The sequence below is a fragment of the Dendrobates tinctorius genome, unplaced genomic scaffold (genome assembly GCF_039654945.1).
Source record: "Dendrobates tinctorius isolate UK_male_01 unplaced genomic scaffold, ASM3965494v1 ptg000143l, whole genome shotgun sequence".
Lineage (NCBI taxonomy): Eukaryota > Metazoa > Chordata > Amphibia > Anura > Dendrobatidae > Dendrobates > Dendrobates tinctorius.
The window spans coordinates 13,163,912-13,191,825 of NW_027361810.1; the positions used below are offsets into that span (position 1 = coordinate 13,163,912).

Here is a 27,914-nt window from a genome sequence, read left to right on the forward strand (position 1 = left end):
GTCACTGGTTGGTATAGGACTCAGTGAGCATGCTTGAGATAGATATATGGAATACATACAGTGTAGCATAGCTGGGAAGGTTACAACCCCGCTCTGCAGTGTTTGATTAGAAGCACCTGCATGGTTTCTCTAAGAGTCAGGAAGTAGATTCAGGGAAGCTGACCAGCCAAGATGTGAGCAGTAGCTGAGACACATGTTGAGGGTTGCTCTCTGAGGAGTCAGTCTGCTGGATGTAGCAGAGACAAATGTGTAAGAGTCGTTTCACATTTGCGTTTAAGGCCGCAGCATTGGCCTGCGCACGGCCGCCGCTAAGCCCCGCCCCCTGCCGTGCCTCCACCAGTAGCTCTGCCTACGGGCGCATGACGCTGCATGCGTCCCCTATCTTTAGCACTGGGGACGCAGGCCGTGCGCAGGTATGCATTTGGCGGCGCATGCGTCCTTTTGACGCTGTGCCGACCAGCGCCAAATGCAACAGGTTGCAATTTGGTGCGCTCGGCGCAGCGTCAAAAGGATGCATGCGCATACCTGCGCACGGCCTGCATCCCCAGTGCTAAAGATAGGGGACACAGGACGCATGCAGCGTCATGCGCCCGTAGGCGGAGCTACTGGCGGAGGCACGGCAGGGGGCGGGGCTTAGCGGCGGCCGTGCGCAGGCCGACGCGGTGGCTTTAAACGCAAATGTGAAACCACCCTTAGCTGGTGAATGCACAGATCATAGGCACCAGGCTGGAGGTCTTGGAGCTGAAGAGAGGTCAGAATCCCTCTCCGAGAAGTTTGTACAGGCCATGTGCAGATAACAAAGTATCAGCGGTTTCTATGGACAGTAGCCATTTTGTTTGACTGGGCTGGGGCTAGGTCAGCTGTGTACGAGTAGCCAGTGTCCGTTCTGTTAGCGGCACCTGGATTTGCGTGTTTCGGTGCTGTGCAACCTGTGAAAAGCAGTAAAAACTGCATGTGCCTGGACCAAAACTGCATTGCCTGTGTGAACACTACCCAAGGTCATCTCACAACGAGTTAAATCTCTACAACACATACAGTGACCAATCACAGTGAAGCTGTCATTTTTGCATTTCCCTTATAAGTAATACAAGCTGCAGTGTGATTGGCTACCATGTTTATATTTTGCTTGAAGTATCAAATCACAGTACAGCTTTAATTTTGTGTTCTGCTTGTAAGAAATGAAAGCTGTGTTGTGATTGACATAATACAGCCAATCGGAGCACAGCTTTCATTTCTCATAATCAGAATACAAAATGAAAGTTCTGCTGTGATTGGTTGCTATGGGCGACCAAGACTATTTCATAGATCTCCATAAAAAAAAAAAAAAAAAAAATAATAATACACAACTTCAGTCAGATTTGGTTTTCTTCATAGTTTTATGTATAAAAAAAAAAAACACAAGTTACAGTACCGCAAACTCGTAAGAAACGAATACATAAAATACAAAACCCCCCCAAGTAACAAAATATTCTACAATAAAACGAGATGAGGCTCTGAGATGAATTGTACAATCTTCAAGCGTGTCCAGCATAGGAATGAAAAAAAATAAGTCCCCTCCTCCTCTGAGCGGCGTAAAGGATGCCGCCATCAAGTCAAGGCACTGGAGGAAGGAGTGGAGATGATATCACAGTTTACCTCGGGTGGGAGGCGGCCATTTTGTAAGCAAAAGTATAAAAGAGGCACAGAAAAAAAAAAAAAATCCATCAATGGTTTCTGCCTCCCAAAACGGGCCCTCCCGCTGTATACTGGAAGGCGTATTCGACCATGGCGTCAAGTCAGTAAGGGGTTAAGAGGAATTAAACACAAATATCCCCAAAATGGGAAGTTTTTACCTGAAAATGTTCCTGACTTTAAAGAGGAGTTTTCCAGGTGTAACAAACCAAAAACAAAATCCCACCATCCTCCATAGAAACGGCCCCGAGAGCTGTGCAGCTCGATCCCATTCACCTCAATAGGGGAATCAACAGTAGTACCAGAAACCACCGTGAACAAAAGTTTCGCTGTTTCCATGGAGGGAAGAAAAAAAAAATTAAAGTTATGGAAATCCCTTTAATGGGGTCTGGATTTTATTTCCCCAAAACTGGTTAGAAAAACATAAAAACAAAACAAAAACAAATAGATGTAAAAGGATTACCGGTACATTTAAAAAACCCCTAATACTACTGTGAAGGCCTAAATAGCTACCCCGACACTACAATACTAGGTTAAACTTGAAAAGGGATATTTTCTCTACAAAAACGGTTTTGCATTACAAGACCCCAATAAAGGAATGATCAATTATAAAAATTGCCATCTTGAGGTATTAAATCTTAAAAGGGTTGTCCACTTTTTTTTTTAGCCTCAAAATCTCTCATTTAAATAACATCTTCCATATAAATGGCCCCAAGGGCTGTGCAGCTCAATCCCGGGGGCTCAGTCGTAGTACCAGAAACCGCCATGAATTAAAGTGGCGCAGTTTCCAAAAAAAAAAAAATAAAAAAAAAAAAAAAGTAATGGAAATCCCTCTAATGGGGTCTGGATTGTATTTAGGAAAAAACTCGTTAGTATAATATATAAAAAGAAAAAAAAAAAAAAATACTACACTACAATACTAGGCTTAAATTGAAAAGGAGTAATTTTTTTTTCTACCAAAACAGTCTTGCATTAGAAGACCCCAATAAAGGAATGTGCAATTATAAAAATTGCCATCTTGAAGTATTACATCTTAAAAGGGTTGTCCAATTTTCAGCCTCAAAATCTTGCATTTGAATAAAATAATTCATTTTTGCAATTGGACTATATTGAGAATTTTTCACCATTTACCCCTTACAGGCTCTGTTTTCCTGCACATTTACTTTTCGTGTGGAATGCGACCACACACGGGCCGAGCGAAGCTCAGAAAGGCATAAGGGCGAGTGCACACGTTGTGGATTCTGCTGCGGATTTTTCAGCGCGGATTTGTCGAAAACCGCAGGTCAAAAGACCTACGGTTTATCTGCAGTTTTCCCCTGCGGTTTGACACCTGTCATTGATCAGGTGCAAAAACGCTGCGGAATCCGCACAAAGAATTGACATGCTGCGGTTTTGAAACCGCGGAAAAGTCCACACTGCAGCAGAAACTGCTGCGGATCTGCAGCAGAATCCGCAATGTGTGCACACACCCTAAGAGTTTTAAACTCTCCCGTCAGAACGAGCTCACTGACCAACGCTCAGTTATCTCATTCTGCGGCTAACAATAGACACTGCAATACTAAGAGGCTATAGAAGGCAAAAGGTGCAAAATTGAAGTGAAATCGAATTGCAAAAAAAGTTTTATATCCAAATATATGGAAAAAAAAAAAAAACGATAGACAACCCTTTTAACTACAATTTTACATAAATTACTAAAAAATAAAATCACAGGGGATTTTTTTGGTATACAGAACAACTTATTGCAAACATTACAGTGGAACTCTGCTTTAAAGGCACCCCAAGTAATGTGTTCACTGCTTGCACAGCAACTACTTGATGAACCGGCTCATCCCATTACCCGCGAGAGCAATCTGACCACTTTTACATTTTATTTTGTGTTTAATCACTCGAATTCTAGTCATTAAAAGAGGACGTGAGAGATTACATTTTTTCTTTTTTTTATCTGGCACAACTACTGCCATTCTCCTAAATCCAGCAAGTTTTTTCTTAAGTTCCTGCACCTCTGTTCCAGACATATGACCCCTTATTCCCTGTAAATAAGGCTTCTCTTTTTCCCCAAGGGGGTGTGGTCCTCAGGAAGACACCCACAGAAGGGTTGAGGATCACGCGCACTGAGCTTTAGGGCAGTTTCACACGCCCAGATAATTCCGGTACCGGAAAAACCGATACCGGAGCTATCGTGTGCTATCCGTGTGTACCATCCATATGCTGTCCGTGTATCCGTGTTTTTGAAAAATTATTTTCAATGTTAACCCTTTGACTTTTAAAAACGCACACGGATCACACACGGATAGCACCCGTGTGCGGTACGTGTTTACACGGACCCATTGACTTGTATGGGTCCGTGCTGTTGCACAAAAACAGACATGTCAGCGTGTTTTGCACACAGACACACGGTCCGTGAAAACACGCTGACATCTGCATAGACACATTCATTCGAATGTGTCCGCGTGTGTCAGTGTCTCCGGTACGTGAGAAAACTGTCACTACACGTACCGGAGACACTGACGTGTGAAACTGCCCTTACACAACAAAAAGGAGGCCATATCTCAGGAAGAGAACGACACAAAAACATAAGAAAAACCAAGGCCGGATTCAGGAGAGCAGAGGCATTTACACCACGTAAAGATATTACAGATTCATGACAAGTGACAAATCCACTTTAAAAATTGCAAATTGGTCACGTTTATAGGTGTAAAGATGGCAATTACACGTGTAAAACTGGTCTGATCCCAACGGTCTGCAAGATTCCTGCCGAAATAAGAGAGCTGTACTTCTCCCACAGCCGATAATTTGAGTGTCCTTTATGCAATATCCTAATATATTCTACACAGGAATCTGCAGAGTGGGAGTCTGACTTTAACTAGGGGTGTAGTCGCTTTTAAGAAAAAGCTTTCAAATGGCTCTTAACCTCAGCATAAGAAAAAAAAAAGGAAGTACAGCAGTCTCCCTCCGCTTTCCGTGCGAAGACACTTTTGGTATTTGCAAAGGAGAGGGTATTGGAATGTGCATCTTTCCACCACTTCACAGCTGGCGGAGTTTTAATAAGCTAGCTCGCAGTAAAGAGTTAAGATTCTGCCTCCCCCCCAAAAAAAACAAACAAACATGTAAACTGGAATGGAACATCTCAGCCCTTTCAAAAGCTAGGAGGCAAAACTGGGCAGTACCACTATAAGGCTGAGGGGAGGGGAACACTTATTGGAATGTTTAATGCAAAAATAGAAATTTGGGGGGAGATGAAGAACGTCTCCTCCCGCCGCATTATCTTGTGCATGCGGTGTCCACGTCGGCACAGCAGACGAGACCCCATGTGAAATCTGTACGATACCAGCCTGTGAGAAATATATAGCAAAAAATAAAATAAAACAAAAAAAGCACAACAACTGAACAATAATAAAAACGCCAACAGTTTCAACAAAATTCCCTTCTTCATTGAGGGCTTGGCAGCAAGGGATTCCACTGTTCATTGTACCATATTAACCAGCTTTGTAACAAAAATAGTACCAATATTTTTTTCCCTTTTCTCATTAAGGTTTGTTAACTTTAAAAAAGAAAAAAAAATTACAAAAAAAATCTCCCTTTTACATGAAATAGAAAACTGAAATGGAACCACTGCTCTGCACACTGCAACCACTATGGGGTATGGGGAAAAAAAAAAAAAGAAGTTGTTGGTGCCACCTGCTGTCTTCCGCAGCTTCAGCGATGGGTGGGTGGCAGCCTGTGTAAACCAGTGGGGCGAGTCTTCTTCCACATCTGGAAGCTCAGTGGCAAGGAGCAGGATGGAGAATGAGATTTTAATAACTTTCCAGCATGAGCCAGCAGAACAGAGGGGAGCGTTCAGCCCCATAGACGATCCCAGAGGATTAGGGGGAGCGGGTGATAAACGTGGGGAAGTCCGGACCTCATGGCAACTCAATTCCAGTCATATTAGGACTTGCAAAAATGACCTGTTTCCCGGCTCCCACCTTCAGAAGATCACAAGCCTGCGGAAAAAAAAAAAAAAAATGCATTGATGTGATCATGCTGTGCAACTTCCAAATCAATCATTTCCCTTTTGACAGCAATTTTTTTTTCTCCTATTCACTTCAAGGCGTTTCGCATTGAGGCTTTCTTCTTCAGGAGTTTTTGGAGCAGAAACTCTCCAAAAACCAGGAGGAGCTCAAAAACCCAATTTTTGACTGAAGAGCTGGACCTAAGGATGTCTGTAAAAAATATTCATAGTAACAAGATCAGACACCATCATCCTTTGGTTTGTCAGGTATCCATGCACCAAAAACACAAGTGGTGGCCAATGTTATGCACGTGGCTGCAGTTTCAGCTGCATGCAAACTGCGCAGCACGGAGGAGCGAGCCTATGAAGTGCAACCTTAAGTAGGATCGGGTAAAGACACTGGTCCATATGCAAGTGGTTTAATGACAAGTCTGGAGCACGTCTCATGCAGCTTTTCATGGACTTTTAGGAGCTAAAGCCATAAGTGTATCCAGTGGGAAGGCGAGGCAAACGTCCTGCCTTTAGGGTATGTGCACACGTTGCGGATCTGCTGCAGATTTCCTAGTGGCTTACAGTACAATGTTAATCTATGGGAAATAAAAACCGCTGTGCACATGCTGCGGAAAAATCCGCGCGGAAACGCCTTTTATTTTCACAGCAGGTCAATTCTTTGTGCAGATTCCGCAACGTTTTTACACCCATTCCATTATAGGAATCCGCAGGTGTAAAAACGCATGCCAAATCCAGAGGAAAAACACGCTGATTTTGACCTGCGGATTCTGCCAAAATATGCAGAAAAATCCACAACGTGTGCACATACCCTTATATTCCCCATTCCTTAGGGATCCACTCATGGCTTTGGTGCTTAAAAAAAAAAAAAATTAACATGTGATTTAGAGGGGCTATCCAAAATTAGAAAAAACATGGCAGATTTCTTACAAAAATTGCAGATGGCCACAAGTTGAACACCTCAGTATTGCAGCCCAGTACCACGCATAGCAGTGAAGCTGAACAGCCATACTAGACACAAACCATGGACATGTTTGGTGCCATATATTTACTTAATTCGGATAGTAGCTTGCAGGTGATGTATGCAACCAGACGGGCCTTAATGTACTATACTATTTGTGGTCTTAAACACCGAGTAGAAATCCAGAATATGGTATGAATCCGATCAGTAACGAAAGCTCCAACATTGATGAGGAAGCCCAGTTTACCAGGATGGCGTATGCCCCTAATCACTTACCTAAGCCCCGTGGCTCGTATACTGCAAGTTCATTAAGTGGAATTTTTACAATTATTGAACAGGTGCAAAAACCAAATGAAATGGGCCTTTATTTCACTTACCAGTTTTCTCACAGACTCCACCTTTCTCCTGAGCGAGGTTGAGTCTATTCTGTTCGGCAGCCATGCTGTTGGCCTCGGGACTGCTGCTCCGAGATGCATGGGCAGTGTCGCCCACCGGGTTCATCTGGAAGGCCAAGTCGAGGTGCTGTTGGGCCAACTTGAGGTGCTGGCGCAGCCGGTCCAGCTCATGCTCACTTGAATGAGTGACGGGCAACTCATAAGTCTCGGCAACACCGTTCTCGGGATACATTATCTTGCCATTTGGCACTTTTCCCTTTTTCAGCACTGACTGGTAATGGGGAGGGGCACTGGGAGACTTTTTGGAATATTGCTCTTCCTCTGCATTTTTGCTCCTTTGTCTTAGGGCGTCTCGAATGCCACCGATACCCAAGTGGAACAACTCGCAAAAGTTGAGTAGAAGGCACAGAGCGCTGACGGCATACATAATAAGCAGAAATATGGTCTTTTCGGTGGGACGGGATACAAAGCAATCTACTGTATGGGGACAAGGGCTCCGAGTGCAAACATAAGAGGGAATCACCTCAATACCATACAGTATATACTGCCCTAAGAGAAACCCAACCTCTAGGGCAGAGCGGAAGAGCAGCTGTAGAACGTAGACTTTCATCAGGCCATCTTGTTTAATACGTCGACGGCCGTCGTGCTTCTTTTTGTCTCCATCTTCCGCATCTTTCTCAGGTTCCAGGACTTCGCAGATCATGGGGTCTTCTTCATTGTCATCCTCCGCTTCTTCATAGTCTCGTTTTGCCCCACGGTGGACCACTGGAGCCTTCTTCTTGCGCTTGCTTTGTGCCCTTTCTAAGCGCCTTCGGTAATCTTCAGGTTGACGTGCGATCCTATGCATAGCAAAGCCCAAGTACATGATGGATGGGGTGGTGATGAGAATGATCTGGAATATCCAAAATCGGACATGCGACAACGGCGCAAAAGCGTCATAGCACACGTTCTCACATCCAGGCTGATTGGTGTTGCAAACGAACTTGCTCTGTTCATCGTAATAGATTGACTCTCCGCCCACCGCAGTCAGGACTATCCTGAAAATGATGAGAACAGTCAACCAAACCTTCCCCACGAAAGTGGAATGATTGTTAATCTCTTCAAGGAGACGGGTTAAGAAGCTCCAACTCATCTTGAGCCACGATTAGATCTGGAACATAAAAGAGAAAAAAAAGGCACCGTACAGTTAGTCATTGGACGAGATAGTACAAGTCGGGTAAGTGCTAAGAGCCGACACTCAAGAAACACCCAGGCACTCCAAACATTCATTATTCACAACATCGTATCTGAAGACAACCATTATGTGACACCACCTAGAAACAAAAAGGATATATATATATATATATATATATAAAAAAAAAAAAAAAGCGTAATGTTTTATCAGCAGACACCTAGTGACCCAAACCTGAAAGGCATCAACCCAGTTATAGAAATAAAAGGTCCACCTACGGATGCTTGCACACCGCCCAAACCAGTGCCGGTCGATGAGGAAGTTGATGAGCGCTGGTTATACCTGCCGTGATCATCATGAATGTGCAAATTGTGTGAATGATAGTTAGCTAGATGGATGATCTTCCTATAGGTATAGAGTCACGCAAGGGTAGTATAAACGGAAAACACCTTCGTTACACATAGGGACGTCACATGTTGGGTGAGAGATTTCCTTTTTCCCATTTGACAGTGTTATAAATGAGATTTGTCTACATATGGCTAATACATAGAGGTCCTTGTGCTCATCCAGGTTCCCAAAAGGAAAATCCACCTTTTTTGTATCTATAATAAAAGGAGGGATAGTTACCACATAATTAGGCAGATTTGTCAGGAACTTTGACCAAAGGCAGAGTATTGCCGAAAATTTTTTTGGAGGTTGAAAGACTGGAAGCGGTGACCGGACCCTCATGCTGAGAGCCCAAGATCTGCCACTGGGTATCAAGGTTCTAGGGTTTTGTCCACAAGAGTTGTATACGTAACGGATTTTCCCAATGGAGGTAGAAGAGATCTTAAGAAATATCATCCACACATTTTGAGCTGCGGATAAGATATCGGCAAGCTGTCAATCTGTTAACTTTATGCAATGCAAAAGGTGAAATCTTCAAGAAGTGGGAGATTATATATATATATATATATATATATATATATATATATATATATATATATATATATATATATATACATACACACACACACATACACACACACACAAGATAGGCGATGACAACTAGATCCTTAGGCGTCTTGTCAGACAGCAATGGATCAACAGAATGGGGGACTCGTGCCTCCAGATTGTTTGGAGCAACCGCCACATGCGATGCTAATCTGTTCGAGTCTATTGAGATCGCAGTGCGGAGTCCCACTCATCATCCACCCTTAAGGCCTGAGCTACGCCAAAACTTTTTTTTTTGCAGTTGATTTTACATACAGCAGCAGGCCAAACAAAAAAAAAAAAAAAAAAAAAAAGTTACAAGCAACCTTCTGGACTCACCAGTTGCAAATCAGTAGTGAAGAGTCACTGTGGCATAGAGCTGCAACTTTACTTCATATACAGTCAGAAATGTGGCATTTACTGACTTTTTCCATTACATAAGCAAATGGCCAGGAAGCTCCCAGCCACTATCAGGCCAGGAAATCAGCACGAGATAACAGGAAGGCAGATACCACCATGTGGACACAATACGCTGATGGTCTCCATTTCCCATTTGTATCCTGCTGAACAAGCACCATGGCAGTCAACTTCACCAACAAAGTGCGTGTCTGCGTATTCACAGGAAACCAAGGAGGGGGCACTAGCGAAGAAGATCCTAGGACTTTCCCATGATCTCGGAAAACCCGCTGACTACCAGCATCCCCCAACCAGTCAATGGCGCTTGGAGACACAATGTCTCACTACTATCCCGATAAGTCAGTTACTTTATAAAACATTGTCACGGTAGTGGCATGGCCGTGCAGGTTCTTCCTACCCAAGAAAAATGCTACCTTTTTTGTAGAGATCTGATCTGCCAGTAGTGAGAAAACTAGTGAAGAAGTCATAAGCAAAAATCGTCTGAAGTGCACAGGGGAGGGGTCAGAATGCTTCTTCCAGTGCACTGACTCACCCCAAGTGCACTCCCGGCATGATTCACACACGGCTTATGAACTAGTTCTCTCATGATCGGCACATCAGATCTCTACAAAGAAAAAAAATCATCTACATGGACATACAGGAACGATGTATATCTTTGTACCGTGCTAGCCAGTAGATAGATCTACATGGACATGCGACTACATTCCTATGAAAACAAACTTAATGATTGTAGTGGAATGCTGGCATGTTACTCATCATCAGTGGGAAATAAAACCCTGCAATTCTCTGAAAATACCATCTGGGCTCACAGGTTGCGGATGTGTAAGTCTTGTGGGTGCTCTGCAAACACCTTCGTACCCCATATGCAAGGGCCGATCTGACCAGCGGCACAGTCTAAAGTCCGGATCTGATGAGATGATCACTTGCACGTCCAGTGCTGTCATTTCCTAAGTGGGATCCCATAAGTAGCCTCTTCCCGCTTGTTAGTGGCCCAATGACCCTGTGACCTCCTTCTGACACCCTCAACTACAATTACAGCTCATATTTCATTCACCGTCAGGGCGGCGCTTTTAACCATTTTCTGGCACGGACCTAGATCTTACACGAGAGTCTAGACCGCTACTTAACATATGTAGATATAATGTACAGCAACATGATCCACGAGCTAAACCGAGGCAGGAAACCCCTGTAACAGCCTGTGAAGCCCACAGTTGCACCCAGCGGCCCATCTGGCATTTTTCTGTTAAACTCTGCATTACAGAAACATCTGGAAAAGTTGAAAAGCTGCTCTGTCACGATTACGGACCAATGCATGAAGTTATTTAAGACAACCCCCCACTCCCTTCTGCTAGCCCTTACTGAGGCGCATTCCCCCCTTGTGCCACAGATACACAATTCATTACTCCCTGGTGATATATACATGGTAATCTTCCTTGCTGTTAAGGAAATTAGCTCTCCATTTGCAAAAGAACAAGCAAAGCTGCAGTGTAAAGCACTGAAGAAAAAAGAAATTAAGATTTTTTTGGGGGGGAGGTGGATTTCAGACTAGACAGTAATATGAAGTGCAGGACAACCAAATTTCAACCAGAAAGCGATGACGGCAACATCATAAGTGTCTTGCTACATTCTGTCGCAAGTGATATTTTGCAAGATGTGTGTGAAAGGTGACGCTTCTGGCTCCAGACAAATAACCGGCATCATTTGCGTGTTTGCCTTCCCGAACATGCCAAAACACGGCACCCGGTTAAACTGGTTGTAGGATGTATTCCCATCAAATGCATCAGCGTAGACAGGGAAAACCTAAAAGGCAAATAGGCTCCTCCACGTCACATAAGGGTTTCACACCTGAGAGCGGCCAGGTGCGCGCCAACCACGAGACTCCAAAAACAAGCAAGAGATAAAGTTTTGGAAATAGCCGCACAAGTCATATCCCAAGGGCTGGGGAGGGGAGAGGGGTCAACAAGAGAGAACAGGCACAAAAGAAATTTGTATAACAATCATCTGCAGACCAGCGTTACTCGTCTTATGCAAAGAGGGGGAAAGGGTATAATGTAATCTGTCCAATGGGTGATCTTCAGGGACACTGTCAATTCTATCCATAAGGCTGCTTGCGGACAACTTTTTAAAAGAGTAACTAAACTTTTGCAAAGTTGTTTGAACCCAGACTCCCACCAAATTGATCAAAAAAGACCCCTGGCTGAGCACGCACAGGACAGATTCTGTGCCGCCTAGTGAATCTGTTCTCTGCATCTGCACGTCTAAGGCTAAGTTCACATTTGTGGATGGCAGAGCTGCGGACTTCCTCAGTTAAGCTCCGCCCACTGCAGCACCTCCTCCGGTCAGCTCCGCCTACCCTATCTTTAACATTGGGTACGCAGGTCGTGCGGATGCCTCCGCATGCGTCGTTTTGACGATGCAGCGACCGCATCAAATTCCAACATTTTGCGTTCAACGCGGGTCGCTGCATCATCAAAACGACACATGCGGAGGCAGCCGCATGACCTGCGTACCCAATGTTAAAGATAGGGTATGCAGGCCGCATGCAGAAGTATGCAGACGCAGGCGGAGCTGACCGGAGGAGGTGCTGCAGTGGGCCGAGCTTCACAGAGGAAGTCCGCAGACCTCCGCAAATGTGAACCTAGCCTAAGGGGTCTATTGAGCAGCCAGTGAAGGACTCTGAACCTGAACTGCCATAAAAAAAAAAAATATAAAAAAATTAAAAAAAAACAAAACACGACAATTTGCAAAATTACCATATTCTGTTATATATGGCCAACTAGCTATACATATCCCCAAACCAGATGACGGTTGGGGCAATTTAATGGATGCAAATGTACTAGCTTTGCTATATCCAAGCATCAAGAATGAAAAAAAGTGTTGTGGGTCCGCTCGCCTCAGCATCCGTAAGAACGATGGGTGCACAATACAAAACACATGCACAAACCATCCAGCAGATGGGACACTGCTGGCCCCATGGTAGTCAACGGAGACAAATCATCCTTTTAAAAAAGGGTTTGTGGATCCTACTTTTGGATCAGAATCTCTCCAAATCCTCCTTAAAAACATGGAAACTTTTGCACCAAAAGCCCAGCAAAAAGACTCAGTGCCCACAGACCCAAAATGTATTAGTTTCAGGAGGTGGTTTGTATTTGAAACGGGTTAGCACACAAAAAAAAAAAAAAAAATCCATTAAGCAGAAATCATTTGTGATCGCCTTCAAAGCCCTGTGTGTGCACATAGCCTTACGACACAAAAGGGTGAACTCTGCAATAGGAAATCCATAGTGTGTCAAATTTTAAGTCCTGACTAGTAATTTACACGGTGATTTTCACAGAGCGTTGATGAGAGGTTGTACGTGTCATCAATGCTGACACTGTAAAAAGATTTTCCGCTCAGAATATCCGTAGACGCCTTGTGGGAACGTACCTTTAAATGCCAGAAGTTTATGACACACAAAAGGAAAAATAAGAAAAAAAAACAAAAAAAAAAAAACTAGTAAAGTCAGGTTTATAGCAAGAATAAAGAGACCAGACAAAGTAGAAGCCATCCTGCACCCACCTCCAGCTTTAGAATCAAGGGTCCTCATTCTTATGGTCCCCCATGCTGGGGGGGGGGGAGACTAAAGAAATTCCACAACTGGGACGAAAAGAAAAATAAATGTAGAAGCCACAGCAGGGCCCTGAAGAACAATGCCCATGTATACCGGGACTATCCCACTAATCATATGAAAGCAAAGTCATGGGCAATAATGGCGGGTGGGGCCGGAGTCCCTCACTGTCTCCCATTTGCTTAGTAATTACAGGGTGGTGCTGAATGTCCTCTAATTACCACCACATGAGCTTTTTATCTCACTTCTAACTGATTACAGCAAGGTGGCGGACAGGGTCAGGTAGATTAGAGGGCAAACAAAAAGTTACCTGAGGCAGACTTTGTATAACGGGTAATGACATAGGTCGTCACCACAGCGCTGCCCAAATAAAAAAAAAATCCCAAAAGGGGACGTCACCACATGTGGTGTGTGTACAAGATTATAGCCACTGATTATCGCATCCAGAGTCCATCTGGGACAATCAGGTATTTTTATTTTGTAGCAAAACACATTTGCGAAAAAGTAGATTTGACCACGACACTGCGAGAGTATATGCCAAATGGAACTCACCGGGCATGAGTCTGGTCCATTGAAGTCTATGGATGTGTGGAGCCTTTACACTGACCCATTATGAACTGAGCCTTATGGGGGCACTGACGAGCATGGATCAATTATATTCAAGCGGTTGGGTGCTGTTTCTCACGACATGCACTATTTCAGTCTGATTTGTGGACTAGACTACTGAATGTTAATAGCCGGCAGCTCCTGCACTTGTATGATATGTGGACGAACACAGGGGTCCGGTCGCGTCTGCAAAATTGTGGATGGGCACACGTGACTGACATATGCCTGAACTCAGCTTTTAGCTTAGGGCCGAACAATGACGTTGATAGTGTGTAATGAAGATGGAAAAATCACATCCACTTACTGCCAATGTGGTCCCAGTGTAGCACGCAACAAAATGCGACCATGACCAGACTGTTCCCATTGCCATTATAGACTATTGAGAGGAGAGAATGAATTTGCAAGACCCTGGTTCAGAGGTCCGTGACCGCCAGAAGGGAGCAGACTGCCTGTCAGCATCCCAAACGCCTCTTCTCATTGCAGGCCGGGTGTCACATGTCGTCCCGTCAGGTATGCCTGCAGGTAGGAGTCGATTCATAGGGCTCCAGGCAGGGCTACTGACTTGGCCGCCGGACCAGGGTCCTAAAAATCGATTCACTCTTTGTTTTCCCCCATGAGTCGCGTGCAGCTACAACCTGGATGCTAAAATAGTCGAATGACAGCAAGTTAAAGATATTTTGGTCATATCACAGAAGTGGTGGAGGCCTAGCTTCAGACTACTTACAGCTACTTCTTAGGCCTCAGATGTTCGATTTTGTCAAATAAAAGTAAAATGGATCAATTATTTTGATCATTTTGGTCCATGTGTCAATTTTTCTCGTACCTGGAGGGGAAAAAAAAAAAAAAAAAAAGTAAAAATATGTTTCTTCTCCTTTGTGAAATCATCATTGGAGTGCAGACTGATTTTTTTGAAGGACCCATAAACTTGCATTGCCAATTTATGATCTGACCCTCGGATCAAAATCGGACATGTCTCCGTAGAGAGCAGTCCGCGAGAAATCACAACCATGTGAATGCCCCATAGACAATCGCAGGTACGAGTGCTATCCGTAATATCACTGCAACATGAAAAACGCACATCTGAATGAGTCGAGTGTAAACTGGCTCTTAACTTTGCAGACCAATCTCCTTTGCAAATTGCAGACAAGCATTTCATCATGTGCAGCTATTTGTGCTCATCCTCATAAGAACTGCCACAATTTGTACCATAGTCTGGTCTGTAAATTGGACCAGGCTAGACTAAACGGAGTTTATTTTTTCCATCCACATGAACCCGAGGTCTGTTTTGGAAAAAGGGCATGTGCACTAGCATGTAAGGCAATATTGGCCTGTGCGCGGTCCATTGAGTACATGGACCAAAAAATACTAGCCTAAAAAAAGGGTCCGGGACAACCTGCAACAATCGTGGGCATTCTCATATCTCAGGGGACCTGGCATACCAAAAATTCAGAAAAGTGTAGATATAATGCTAGATTACAGAGATTATTGCTTTGTCCTCAACTGACTTCCAAAAAAAAAAAAAAAAAAGATCCGAATTTTACAGTCAGTACTTCTAAGAGCTGCCCTCGGCAGGGAGGCTTCAGGGAGTCCCATTTTATTTCACTTGTTTTGAGAAGAGAATATTTGTAGCCTGGGGGCATAGGAAAAAAAAACACATGAAGACACAGGAACAAAAGGGCAAGAATGCAGAGGGAGGAGGGTACAGGTGGGGGTGTATGGAGGGTTAGAGGTGACATATGGGAGAATTTAAGACACAGGATTAGATTACAAAAACAAGGCCAACATTCATGAACAGACTACCAGCTCCAAAGTAAAAGTAAAAAAAAAATGAAACTTGTATTCCCAAGAGCTTGCAATTAAATCCACCTTGGCGTCTACAACAGAAGCAAGAAACAATGGTACCTTGATCACAAGCAAAAGAGAAAATCGGGGTTCATGGTTGCCACCTTGCTTTGGACCCTATAATTTTATTTAATGACCCACTTTCAACAAACCAAAGTTTCCCCTATACGCCGGTAACATTTTGTACCTTGTAAGGGATTTATTTTTTCAGATTCCTTTCCCCTCATCTGCAAAAATTGCACAGCCTAAGGGTATATTCACTTTACTTTTAGGTGCAAATTCTTAACATTTCTGATAAAAAAAAAAGTGAATAAATTGCTCTTGCAATATCTATGGGTCAGCCCTACAGACACGACGCCCTTTACGACACAAAGACACATCACATTGTAAAAACAATGAACAATGGAGGGCCGGTGGCAGCATCTGACCCCATCCATGACCGGCTCTGCCCCACAACAAGAGGTCCGACAAAGAACAGCAGACATTTATGGATAGGAAATAAATTGTAAACTTGGACTTGAGCCCAAAAGCGACACAAGTACAAGAGAAAGATGGTGTATGAGCCACACAACATGACTGGAAATTCCTTGTTACATCACAGCGCACAGAATCCACCGCCATGCCCGCGTACGATAGAGCGCATAGATCTACTCCTCCTTTGGCCTAGGACCGACAACACTGATCGCACTGAAGGCCCCATATCATTAGTTGAAAGTTAAATGAACCCCGCCAATTTCAGCAGAACTGACGACCATCTTGTGTGGATGGGGGTCTCCTGACTCATTGTCGGGGTAGGTAACTCAGGCCCATGGAATTCAACCAACACTTCTGTTTTTGGGCAGCGGCTTTCTCCTCTCTGTTTAAAACTCATCAACCGAGTAGAGTTGAGAAAAATAAATGTCTGCCGAATAATCAACCGGAAAATGGTGGTCGAGCAAAAGAATTAGCGGACCCAACGGCCCCCTCAGTAGTCCATGGCCACCAGATAGAAGCCCTGACAGGACGTCATCGTTGTAGAGCAACGCATGCACGATGTCATGTCGGGCCTAGTAATTGGAAGAGGCACCGGTGAAGCCAACAGGTAGGAAGAGGTTGGCAAGGCTCCTATCTGGCAGCAATGGAGAAACCAAGATGGCCGCTGCATTGAGATCTGTGAATTGAACATCTATCATGTTTATGTAGCCAGCTTTACAATATGGTTTGACAGGATTGTCTGTTATGGTGATAATATGGAATATAATCCTGGTCCATACAACATATGGAGAGGTATTAAAATTTGTGCAAAATAGAAGTTGCCCATAGCAACCAATGAGGTTGCTGCTTTCATTTTACAAAGCTACACTGGAAAATGAGAGATGAATTCTGATTGGTTGTTAAGGGAAACCACTTTCCGTTGACCAAATCTGTCTCAGTACATACAACTACCAAGATGGATGAATACATTGTATACGGCCATTCTAACCGGCCAATACAGCTCTATATGAAGTATGGCGCTGCGTAAAGGCCACTGCTCCGCTGGTTCTGCCATGTGTGACCCCAAACCTGTGATTGAAATCTGGTATGATAATACGCATTACCTACCCGACACCAATGTCCCAGCACAGATACCTACAAGACCTCAGCGCACCCTGTACCCCTCATACTCCTACAGAACTGATCAGTACCCACCCCAAATTCACCATTCCCTCCCACACTGGAGTCTTCATCTATTTACACGCCGCCTAGTCAGCCACTTAGAGTGCAAGCTCCTGTGAGCAGAGCCTACACACCACCGCCCTGGAATGGTCATTAGTTTAGCAATATTTCATTAGGTTTGTACACGTCCTCTCTGAATCGTCAAAAAAGTACAGATCATGAGGCCTGGCCCCTAGGCAGCCATTAGGGTATGTGCACACGTTGCAGAAAATTTCTGCACAAAAACCTGAATCCCTTCCCAGAAACCGCACCTATTTTTCCCGCGGCTGTTTTTGTGCGTTTTTGATGCGTTTTTTACCGCAGCGGTTATTTACACCACTCCAGCCTGTAGACACATCATGCTACAATGGTGGCACCTACAGACCCTCCAACCACAATATGAACTGTCCCTCTCCAGACCATTTTTCAACAAATTACAGTTATTTGCACTATGTCTGCCCCTCTGCCTCATGCATATCCCTCTTTAGACACTTTTTAGACTATTCCTGCCCCTCTCCACCCACCACCATGCCAGTTATTTGCACCCATATCTGGATTCACAAGCCCCTCTGAGGCCACATTTTGCACTATTAGGGTGTGTGCAGACGCTGCGGATTATCTGCGGTTTTGCCTGCGGTTTGGTCCTGCAGTTTCACCATCTCCACAATGGTGGAGATAGAATTCCGCAGAAAGAATTGACATGTCAATTCTTTCTGCGGTTTCAAAACCGCAGCAAATCCGCGTGGATTTTTCCACAACGTCTACACAGCGGTTTTTGTTTACCATTCATTTGAATGGTACTGTACACCGCAGCTAAACCTGCTGCGGGTCCGCAGCGTGTGCACACGGTGCAGATTCGGCTGCGGATCCGCAACAGATTTGGCCCTGCGGATTCGCAGCAAAAATGCATGTGATGTGCAGCACCGTTCTTTTCTATGTAAAACAAAATCCGCAGTGCACATGCTGCGGTTTTTTCCGCGTGGATTTGGTGCGGAATGAAAACTGCAGCAGGTCACTTCTTTTGTGCGGTTTTGCTGCAGTTTTCCACCTGCTCCATTCTAGAAATCTACAGGTGGAAAACCGCACAAAAAATGCACTAAATCCGCAGGGAAGATGAAGTTCATTTGACCTGCGGATTTAGTGACTTCTGCGCAGAAAATTCCTTAGCAGAATACGCACCGTGTGCACATAGCCTTAATGGAAATGTACTCACAAGCCACATTTTGCCCCCATGCTGCCCCTCTCCAGCCACTCTCTGCACCATTCCATCTTACATTCATGCCTGCACCTCTCCAGTCACTTTATGCAACATTTTAGTTATTTGCCCCATGCCTGCTCGTTCAGGCCACTTTCTGCCCCATTTCAGTTACATGCACCAAACTTGCCTCTCTCCAGCCCCTCTCTGCACCATGCTGGCCTCTCTCCAGCCCCTCTCTGCCCCGTGCCTACCACTTCCATCCAGACTGCACCGGGCGCACACGTTCCTGTACTTCTCCTCTCTTCTCCCCGGGCTCCGTCTCTTCCTCGCTCCCGGAGTGATCTATTTATTCCCGCGCAACTCGGCGCAATCTCCTCCCCGGTATATGGAGGCGACACAAGCGCCAAATCTGCGCCCAAGACAAAGACGGCGGCAACATGGGGGCATCGTTTATGGGCGGTGATAGCGGGTGAAGGGTCTCCCCTGTCCCCTCCCACTAAGTTTAGGTTTTGGGAATGGAGGTCTAGACAAAGAGGAGACACCCTCCCCCCTGCACTGCCGGCAGACCCCTGAGCAGGGTGGAAGCCCTGCCACTAGGGCTGGAGAACTACAACTCCCAGCATGGTGTATTATTACTGCTGGAGAATTCGAACCGCCAGCATCATGTGTCACTACTACTGGAGAACTGCAACCCCCCAGCATCATGTGTCACTACTACTGGCGGACTGCAACCCCCCCAGCATGATGTGTCACTACTACTGGAGAACTGCAAACCCCCCCCCCCCCAGCATCATGTGTCACTACTACTGGAGAACTGCAACCCCCCCCAGCATCATGTGTCACTACTACTGGAGAACTGCAACCCCCCCCCCCCAGCATGATGTGTCACTACTACTGGAGAACTGCAACCCCCCAGCATCATGTGTCACTACTACTGGAGAACTGCAAACCCCCCCCCCCAGCATCATGTGTCACTACTACTGGAGAACTGCAACCCCCCAGCATCATGTGTCACTACTACTGGAGAACTGCAAACCCCCCCCCCCAGCATCATGTGTCACTACTACTGGAGAACTGCAACCCCCCAGCATCATGTGTCACTACTACTGGAGAACTGCAAACCCCCCCCCCAGCATCATGTGTCACTACTACTGGAGAACTGCAACCCCCCAGCATCATGTGTCACTACTACTGGAGAACTGCAAACCCCCCCCCCAGCATCATGTGTCACTACTACTGGAGAACTGCAACCCCCCAGCATCATGTGTCACTACTACTGGAGAACTGCAAACCCCCCCCCCAGCATCATGTGTCACTACTACTGGAGAACTGCAAACCCCCCCCCCAGCATCATGTGTCACTACTACTGGAGAACTGCAACCCCCCAGCATCATGTGTCACTACTACTGGAGAACTGCAAACCCCCCCCCCCAGCATCATGTGTCACTACTACTGGAGAACTGCAACCCCCCAGCATCATGTGTCACTACTACTGGAGAACTGCAAACCCCCCCCCCCAGCATCATGTGTCACTACGACTGGAGAACTGCAACCCCCCAGCATCATGTGTCACTACTACTGGAGAACTGCAAACCCCCCCCCCAGCATCATGTGTCACTACTACTGGAGAACTGCAACCCCCCAGCATCATGTGTCACTACTACTGGAGAACTGCAAACCCCCCCCCCCAGCATCATGTGTCACTACTACTGGAGAACTGCAAACCCCCCCCCCAGCATCATGTGTCACTACTACTGGAGAACTGCAACCCCCCAGCATCATGTGTCACTACTACTGGAGAACTGCAACCCCCCAGCATCATGTGTCACTACTACTGGCGAACTGCAAACCCCCCCCCCAGCATCATGTGTCACTACTACTGGAGAACTGCAAACCCCCCCCCCAGCATCATGTGTCACTACTACTGGAGAACTGCAAACCCCCCCCCCAGCATCATGTGTCACTACTACTGGAGAACTGCAAACCCCCCCCCCAGCATCATGTGTCACTACTACTGGAGAACTGCAACCCCCCAGCATCATGTGTCACTACTACTGGAGAACTGCAACCCCCCCCCCAGCATCATGTGTCACTACTACTGGAGAACTGCAACCCCCCCCCCAGCATCATGTGTCACTACTACTGGCGGACTGCAACCCCCCCCCCAGCATCATGTGTCACTACTACTGGCGGACTGCAACCCCCCCCAGCATGATGTGTCACTACTACTGGAGAACTGCAACCCCCCCCAGCATCATGTGTCACTACTACTGGAGAACTGCAACCCCCCAACATCATGTGTCACTACTACTGGAGAACTGCAACCCCCCCCCCCAGCATCATGTGTCACTACTACTGGAGAACTGCAACCCCCCCCCCCCCCCCCAGCATGATGTGTCACTACTACTGGAGAACTGCAACCCCCCCCAGCATCATGTGTCACTACTACTGGAGAACTGCAACCCCCCCCCCCAGCATCATGTGTCACTACTACTGGAGAACTGCAACCCCCCAGCATCATGTGTCACTACTACTGGAGAACTGCAACCCCCCCCCCCCAGCATCATGTGTCACTACTACTGGCGGACTGCAACCCCCCCCAGCATGATGTGTCACTACTACTGGAGAACTGCAACCCCCCCAGCATCATGTGTCACTACTACTGGAGAACTGCAACCCCCCAGCATCATGTGTCACTACTACTGGAGAACTGCAACCCCCCCCCCCCAGCATCATGTGTCACTACTACTGGAGAACTGCAACCCCCCCCCCCCCAGCATGATGTGTCACTACTACTGGAGAACTGCAACCCCCCCCAGCATCATGTGTCACTACTACTGGCGGACTGCAACCCCCCCCAGCATGATGTGTCACTACTACTGGAGAACTGCAACCCCCCCCAGCATCATGTGTCACTACTACTGGAGAACTGCAACCCCCCAACATCATGTGTCACTACTACTGGAGAACTGCAACCCCCCCCCCCAGCATGATGTGTCACTACTACTGGAGAACTGCAACCCCCCCCCCCCCCCAGCATGATGTGTCACTACTACTGGAGAACTGCAACCCCCCCCAGCATCATGTGTCACTACTACTGGAGAACTGCAACCCCCCAGCATCATGTGTCACTACTACTGGAGAACTGCAACCCCCCAGCATCATGTGTCACTACTACTGGAGAACTGCAACCCCCCCCCCCAGCATCATGTGTCACTACTACTGGCGGACTGCAACCCCCCCCAGCATGATGTGTCACTACTACTGGAGAACTGCAACCCCCCCAGCATCATGTGTCACTACTACTGGAGAACTGCAACCCCCCAGCATCATGTGTCACTACTACTGGAGAACTGCAACCCCCCCCCCCAGCATCATGTGTCACTACTACTGGAGAACTGCAACCCCCCCCCCCCAGCATGATGTGTCACTACTACTGGAGAACTGCAACCCCCCCCCCCCCAGCATGATGTGTCACTACTACTGGAGAACTGCAACCCCCCCCAGCATCATGTGTCACTACTACTGGAGGACTACAACCCCCCAGCATGATGTGTCACTACTACTGGAGGACTACAACCCCCCAGCATCATGTGTCACTACTACTGGAGGACTACAACCCCCCAGCATCATGTGTCACTACTACTGGAGGACTACAACCCCCCAGCATCATGTGTCACTACTACTGGAGGACTACAACCCCCCAGCATGATGTGTCACTACTACTGGAGAACTGCAACCCCCCCCCCCCCAGCATGATGTGTCACTACTACTGGAGAACTGCAACCCCCCCCCCCAGCATGATGTGTCACTACTACTGGAGGACTGCAACCCCCCCCCAGCATGATGTGTCACTACTACTGGAGGACTGCAACCCCCCCCCCAGCATGATGTGTCACTACTACTGGAGGACTGCAACCCCCCCCCAGCATCATGTGTCACTACTACTGGAGGACTACAACCCCCCAGCATCATGTGTCACTACTACTGGAGGACTACAACCCCCCAGCATGATGTGTCACTACTACTGGAGAACTGCAACCCCCCCCCCAGCATGATGTGTCACTACTACTGGAGAACTGCAACCCCCCCCCCCCAGCATGATGTGTCACTACTACTGGAGAACTGCAACCCCCCCCCCAGCATGATGTGTCACTACTACTGGAGAACTGCAACCCCCCCCCCCCCCAGCATGATGTGTCACTACTACTGGAGGACTACAACCCCCCAGCATGTGTCCCATGACTAGTGATTCCACGCACCATTGTAATAAATTGCACTATTTGGGTCATACATAAACCCCAGCCTTGTCCATTTTGCAATGATTTTTGCTAAAAAGATCCAAAACCCACACGATAAACCTGCAATGTGTGAATAAGCCCCAAATAGACGCTTCTAGAATTAGAAATATTTGGGAGCTGAAATTTTGCAAATTAAAGACTGTTCGTGCCAAGACAGGAAAAATTGCACTTTTTTTTTTTTTTTTTAAATGTTGCATAGTGGCGTTTTCTTAAAAGTTCACGTAAAATTTGTCATAATTTTGGCGGAGAAATGGTTAACCCCCTCCTATCTAACTCCTCCCTCATTTCTGATTTTCCCTTTTTATTCTTCCCCAGACTCTCCTCCTCCTCCTCTCACCCCCCTCCTATTTTTCCAAACCAGCCCCCTCTCTCCCCCTCTGTCACTTCCTTGGGCCTCCAGACCTGAAATCTAAAACCTGCTTTGAGGAGTAAAAACTCTGGGCATTAAACTCTAGCAGACTGGACGGACGGACCACTGGACGGACCGCCGGGGACCACCGGACGGACCGCCAGGGGGAATATCTGGGGGAACAAACGGTTAAGTCGTACTTTGGGAATGTTGCGAATACAATTAATCTAATATGGAATTTTTTTTGATTCGGTCATGTGACCCCGGAATATAAACATCCGATTTCCGACGACTCTAATAAGCGTCGAGATCGCGATGAAGTCGGCAAGGTGTAATAATCGCAACGATCTCTCCATGGATCAACTCGTGCCACTTTCTCCTAAAACGCCCAAATTGTGCTTATGTCCTAAAACACTTTGGTGGTGACAGGAAACTTGCGACAAAAAGTTGTCACGTAGCTCAAACTTGGGATACAGACCGGGAAGCGTCTGCTACTTGGCGCAGGATGGAAATGTTACACGGAACACTGGGAATGTGTGGATTCCAGTTTACACAAGGCCATTAGGCAATTTGTGCATTTTTTCCTGTAATACTTCTATATATTTCCAACTTTAAGTTTGTTTTGTTTTTTAAAGGGTCCACATCCTGCAAATGTTCTGTGAAGCGCCAGATGACGGTGGTGGGATTTTCATTGCGGTTTTTCAGGTTGTATTTTTACCTTGCACAAAATCAGCAACGTCATCAACGTGTGCCATCGACCCCTACTGTCATTTCTGTAGTTGACGGGATGCCACCCCGATAGTCCCCGTATGAGTTTATTTTATCAACTCAGATGGGTAAAATTAGCCTATATAATTACAAACTTCAAAGTTATTGCAACACCCCCCCCCCCCCCCCCCCGTGTCTCCGTAAGGAACAGGCAAAATAACGAACCAACATCCTGCATCGCTAATTACTGCTCCGGGCAGTCCACGAACCAACGACGTCCCAGAAAATCACAAAGGACTGTTGTGTTCAGAGGATGAGAAAATGACTCCTAACTAGAGACGAGCGAATATGTTCGGAAACGATCTCCGAATCTGAATTTGCCATATTCGTGCCGAATTTATGTTTGACGAGTTTTTTTTTCTTACTTAGTTGCACACATTTGGGTCTAAAATTAATGTTTTGCAATTGGATATCATTAAAAATACTGCAGCGTTTGCCTCTGTGTTAGGCTACTTTCACACTACCGTCGCACGTTGTGAAAGTTTTGCACAACGGGGGCAGCGGATGCAGTTTTTCAACGCATCCGCTGCCCCATTGTAATGTCCAGGGAGGAGGGGGCGGAGTTTCGGCCGCGCATGCGCGGTCAAAAATGGCGGACACGACGCACAAAAAAAGTTACATGTAACGTTTGTGTGCATCGCAGCCGCCAAAACACGACGCGTCCGTCGCACGACGGATGCAACGTGTGGCCATACGTCGCAATGCGACACTAATGCAAGTCTATGGAGAAAAAACGCATCCTGTGAGCAACTTTGCAGGATGCGTTTTTTCGCCAAAACAACGCATTGCGATGTACGTCGGCCGACGCTAGTGTGAAAGTAGCCTTAGGCCGGGATCACACATGCGAGAAACTTGGACGAATTTCGGATCGGAGCATGCGGTTGCATAGAAATGCATGCAGCTGCACGCTCCGCTCCCGAATGCCGGCGGCAGTGCCAGGTATTAAGATGCAAGACTCGTCAGAGTTTCTCGCATGTGTGATCCCGGCTTTTTACTCCGTTTATTGTATTGCTGGCTGCAGAATGAGTTAACTTAGAATCTTTTAGTGAGCTTATTTTGACAGAAGAGTTTATAACTCTTTCATCTGGCTTTTTCTGAGCTCCTTAGTTCATTTATGATCACAGATCAAAGCTGATTGTGCAGGAAAACAAAGAGCCTTTGAAAGCCAAACGGTGCAAAATTTGTAACAAAACCTAATTGCAAAAATGATTTTTAGCTCAATTGCATGCATTTATGTAAAAAAGACCTCTTTAAATAAGCGGAATATTGGACATGTATTGATACGCATGCAGAAAATTGGTGCACTTATATAGATCTGAAGCAAATCAAAAGAACTGGGTATTATTTCTTTATATAGTGCTAACATATTCCGCAGCGCTTTACAGTTTGCTCACATTATCATCATTGTCCCCAATGGGGCTCACAATCTAGATTCCCTATCAGTATGTCTTTGGAATGTGGGAGGAAACCGGAGAACCCGGAGAAAACCCACACAAACACGGGGAGAACATACAGACTCCTTGCAGATGTTGTCCTTGGTGGGATTTGAACCCAGGACTCCAGCGCTGCCAGGCTGCAGCGCTAACCACGGGTACAGAAACTTCGCACAACTACCATATGCCGGTATGTAAACCAGGCTCGCTATGATCTGCCATGAAAAGTAATCTTTGTGCCCCTCCCCCTCCCTCTTTTGCAAATGTATCAGCCCCCAAATTCTCATCCCTGCAGGTAGCAAGCTCTCGCCATCCCCCCTTTCCCCTCCACCGCATGGTGCTTTAAACATCCCTTTGTTATTCAATGTGGCTTCTCCTCTGGATAAAATTCCAATATCTTCCAAAACAAAAGTCTGTTTTACAAAATAACTTTTTTTTTTCCTTGCCGCTCTCAAGATTATATTTCCTTTTTGGGAAAAGTAAGTCTGAGTTTGAGAAATCCTGTCCTGGCGGAGAATGTTACAAAAACGTCAAATATTTGTAGCGTTGGTAGCGAATATAATAAGAGTTTCCACGAGTGAATCATGTGGGATGAGACACGCCGTCCTAGGTGCACGCATTTCCTGAATGGAAATCTCCGGGGTCTTGTATTGGAAAAAGCGTGGGGGGACGCGAAAAAGGATTTCTGTAGTCTCAAATATTAGGTAAAGGGATCCACTACTTTTGCAATGGAATCAGAACTTGTTTAGATAAGTCCTACATAGATGTGTTTCCACATGGTCTCTAAACCCGTACAAGTAGAGATGTTTTCGGGAAACCTCACAGCTGGGAGCCCCCACGTAATATGGCACCCCTTTGCCCAAGATTCTACAAAAAACGTAATGAGTATCTGTATCAAAAAACATGACTGCTGAAAACACTGACAATCCCTCAAAATGTACCATCTTGAACCCATATGATTAACTTTATACTTAAACTGTACCCCATGAAAGGATCCCCTGGATCCCCCCCTTCAAATCTTTGCTCCTCTTCCCCTACAGATTCAGACAGTAACCGAGAAAGTACCGTAAATGTATCACACGCAAAAAGGGTTTTAACAAATTACTTTTTTTTTTTTTTTTTTAACGAAAAGTTTAAAAAAAACTTTCTCCAAAGCTTCTCCCCACTTGTTCGCAATCAATATTTCTCCCAAATCATTGTTACGAGGATATCGAGGATCCCCCCCCCAAAAAAATAAAGACAACTCCCCCCTAGGTGCAAGGTTGTATGAAATGAAAAAGTTTGTGCCCCCTCTCCATGTTGAACTGACTCTTGTGTAACAGGACGTCTTGTTACTTTGCGAGTGATCCTTTACAGACTTTATAAGGCAAATCCAGATGTGAGTCCCACAGAAAACCCTAAAAAAAAAAAACCCTAAGAGTGGATGTTGGAAGGAGCAGACTTACCTTATTAACGTGGCACCCTGCTGTACCCGCTCACTGAGCTTTTCTTGTGTCAGAAGTTGAGTTTACGTAGACTGGAGGAGGATGTGTTCTATGGTTTGGGATAAGGATTGTAATGGGGCCAAGGGTGGAGAACCTCCTCCAAGACCGGCCCCCAATCCCACCCACTCTGAGTCTCTCCAAGTTTCTTCCTGCTCAAAGCAAAGTTTTCTTTTTTTGCTTTTCCAAAAATTATATTTAGCCTCTATAAATATTTCTGAGAAAGTTGGGTGACAACCATGGTCGGTCACCGTCATATCTCAAGGGCTTTGTGCAAATGGAGTTTATTGAGGAATTTTTTTGTGCTCAGATTTGCAACAAACATCACCTGAAAGATTCCTCCTATTCATTTCAAAGTAAGGCTATGTGAGCATTGTGGCTAAAGACCCCGGCGCAGCCGCCGAATTGTCCCAGGTGCCGTCACTTCAGGAAAAACATCTCCAGGCGTTTCGCTTCACCACCATTTTTGCCTTAGTTCTTGCGGAGGCTCCTCTGCTCCAAACCTGATAGAAAACTCTTTAAATCATCCTCAAAAATTCTCAAAAAAACAAGAGGCATTCAAAAACCACAAGGAATTTTAGGCTAAGTGCATGCGCTGCGGATTCACCCGCGGATTTGTATCTGCGGATCCGCAGGTATAACTGCAGCTAAAATGACCTGTGATTTTACCAGCGGATTGGCACCTGGACAATGGACTAGGTGGCAAACCGCAGCGGAATCCGCATGTCAATTCTTTCTGCGGATTCAAACCCGCAGCTTTTCCGTAGTTGAAAATACGCAGCATGTGCACAGCGGAATGTAAATCACATAGACTTACATTGTACTGTACTCTGTCTGCAGAACTGCTGCGGATCCGCAGAGGCCAAATCCGCAGCAGAATCCGCAGCGTGTGCACATAGCCTAACTGGAGAGTCTCTGTTCCAAAAAAAAACTCAGTGTAAGGGTAAGGAGGTGACGGGGAATCTCAGGTGCCTCCTCTCTCCTACACACCGAGCCCATGCGGCATCTCAATGTTCCCTCATGTTTACATTGTTATGCTGTGTATTAATGTGTAATGTGCTGTATATG

The 27,914-nt window shown here is 46.0% G+C and overlaps 1 protein-coding gene across 6 annotated transcripts; it reads right to left on the reverse strand.

Annotated features, from left to right (window-relative positions):
- Positions 1-1,357: 1,357 nt before the first annotated feature.
- Positions 1,358-26,923, reverse strand: LOC141049258 (gap junction gamma-1 protein-like). 6 transcript variants are annotated; one of them, XM_073545510.1, is made up of 4 exons: positions 26,811-26,890; positions 14,525-14,623; positions 7,010-8,177; positions 1,358-5,654 (listed from the first exon to the last, which is right to left on the reverse strand). In XM_073545510.1, the coding sequence occupies exons 3-4, from the start codon at positions 8,157-8,159 to the stop codon at positions 5,647-5,649; spliced, it is 1,158 nt and encodes a 385-aa protein (XP_073401611.1). In that variant the 5' UTR covers positions 8,160-8,177; positions 14,525-14,623; positions 26,811-26,890; the 3' UTR covers positions 1,358-5,646. The 6 variants fall into 6 exon arrangements, with proteins under 6 accessions (XP_073401611.1, XP_073401608.1, XP_073401610.1 ...); XM_073545507.1 differs by lacking the exon at positions 14,525-14,623 and having other exon boundaries at positions 26,811-26,923; XM_073545509.1 differs by lacking the exons at positions 14,525-14,623; positions 26,811-26,890 and adding an exon at positions 18,766-19,262.
- Between the last annotated feature and the right edge of the window lie 991 nt (positions 26,924-27,914).

Excerpts from the sequence above, each read along its gene's own strand:
- LOC141049258 (XM_073545507.1), bottom strand. The coding sequence starts at position 8,159 with ATGAGTTGGAGCTTCTTAACCCGTCTCCTTGAAGAGATTAACAATCAT.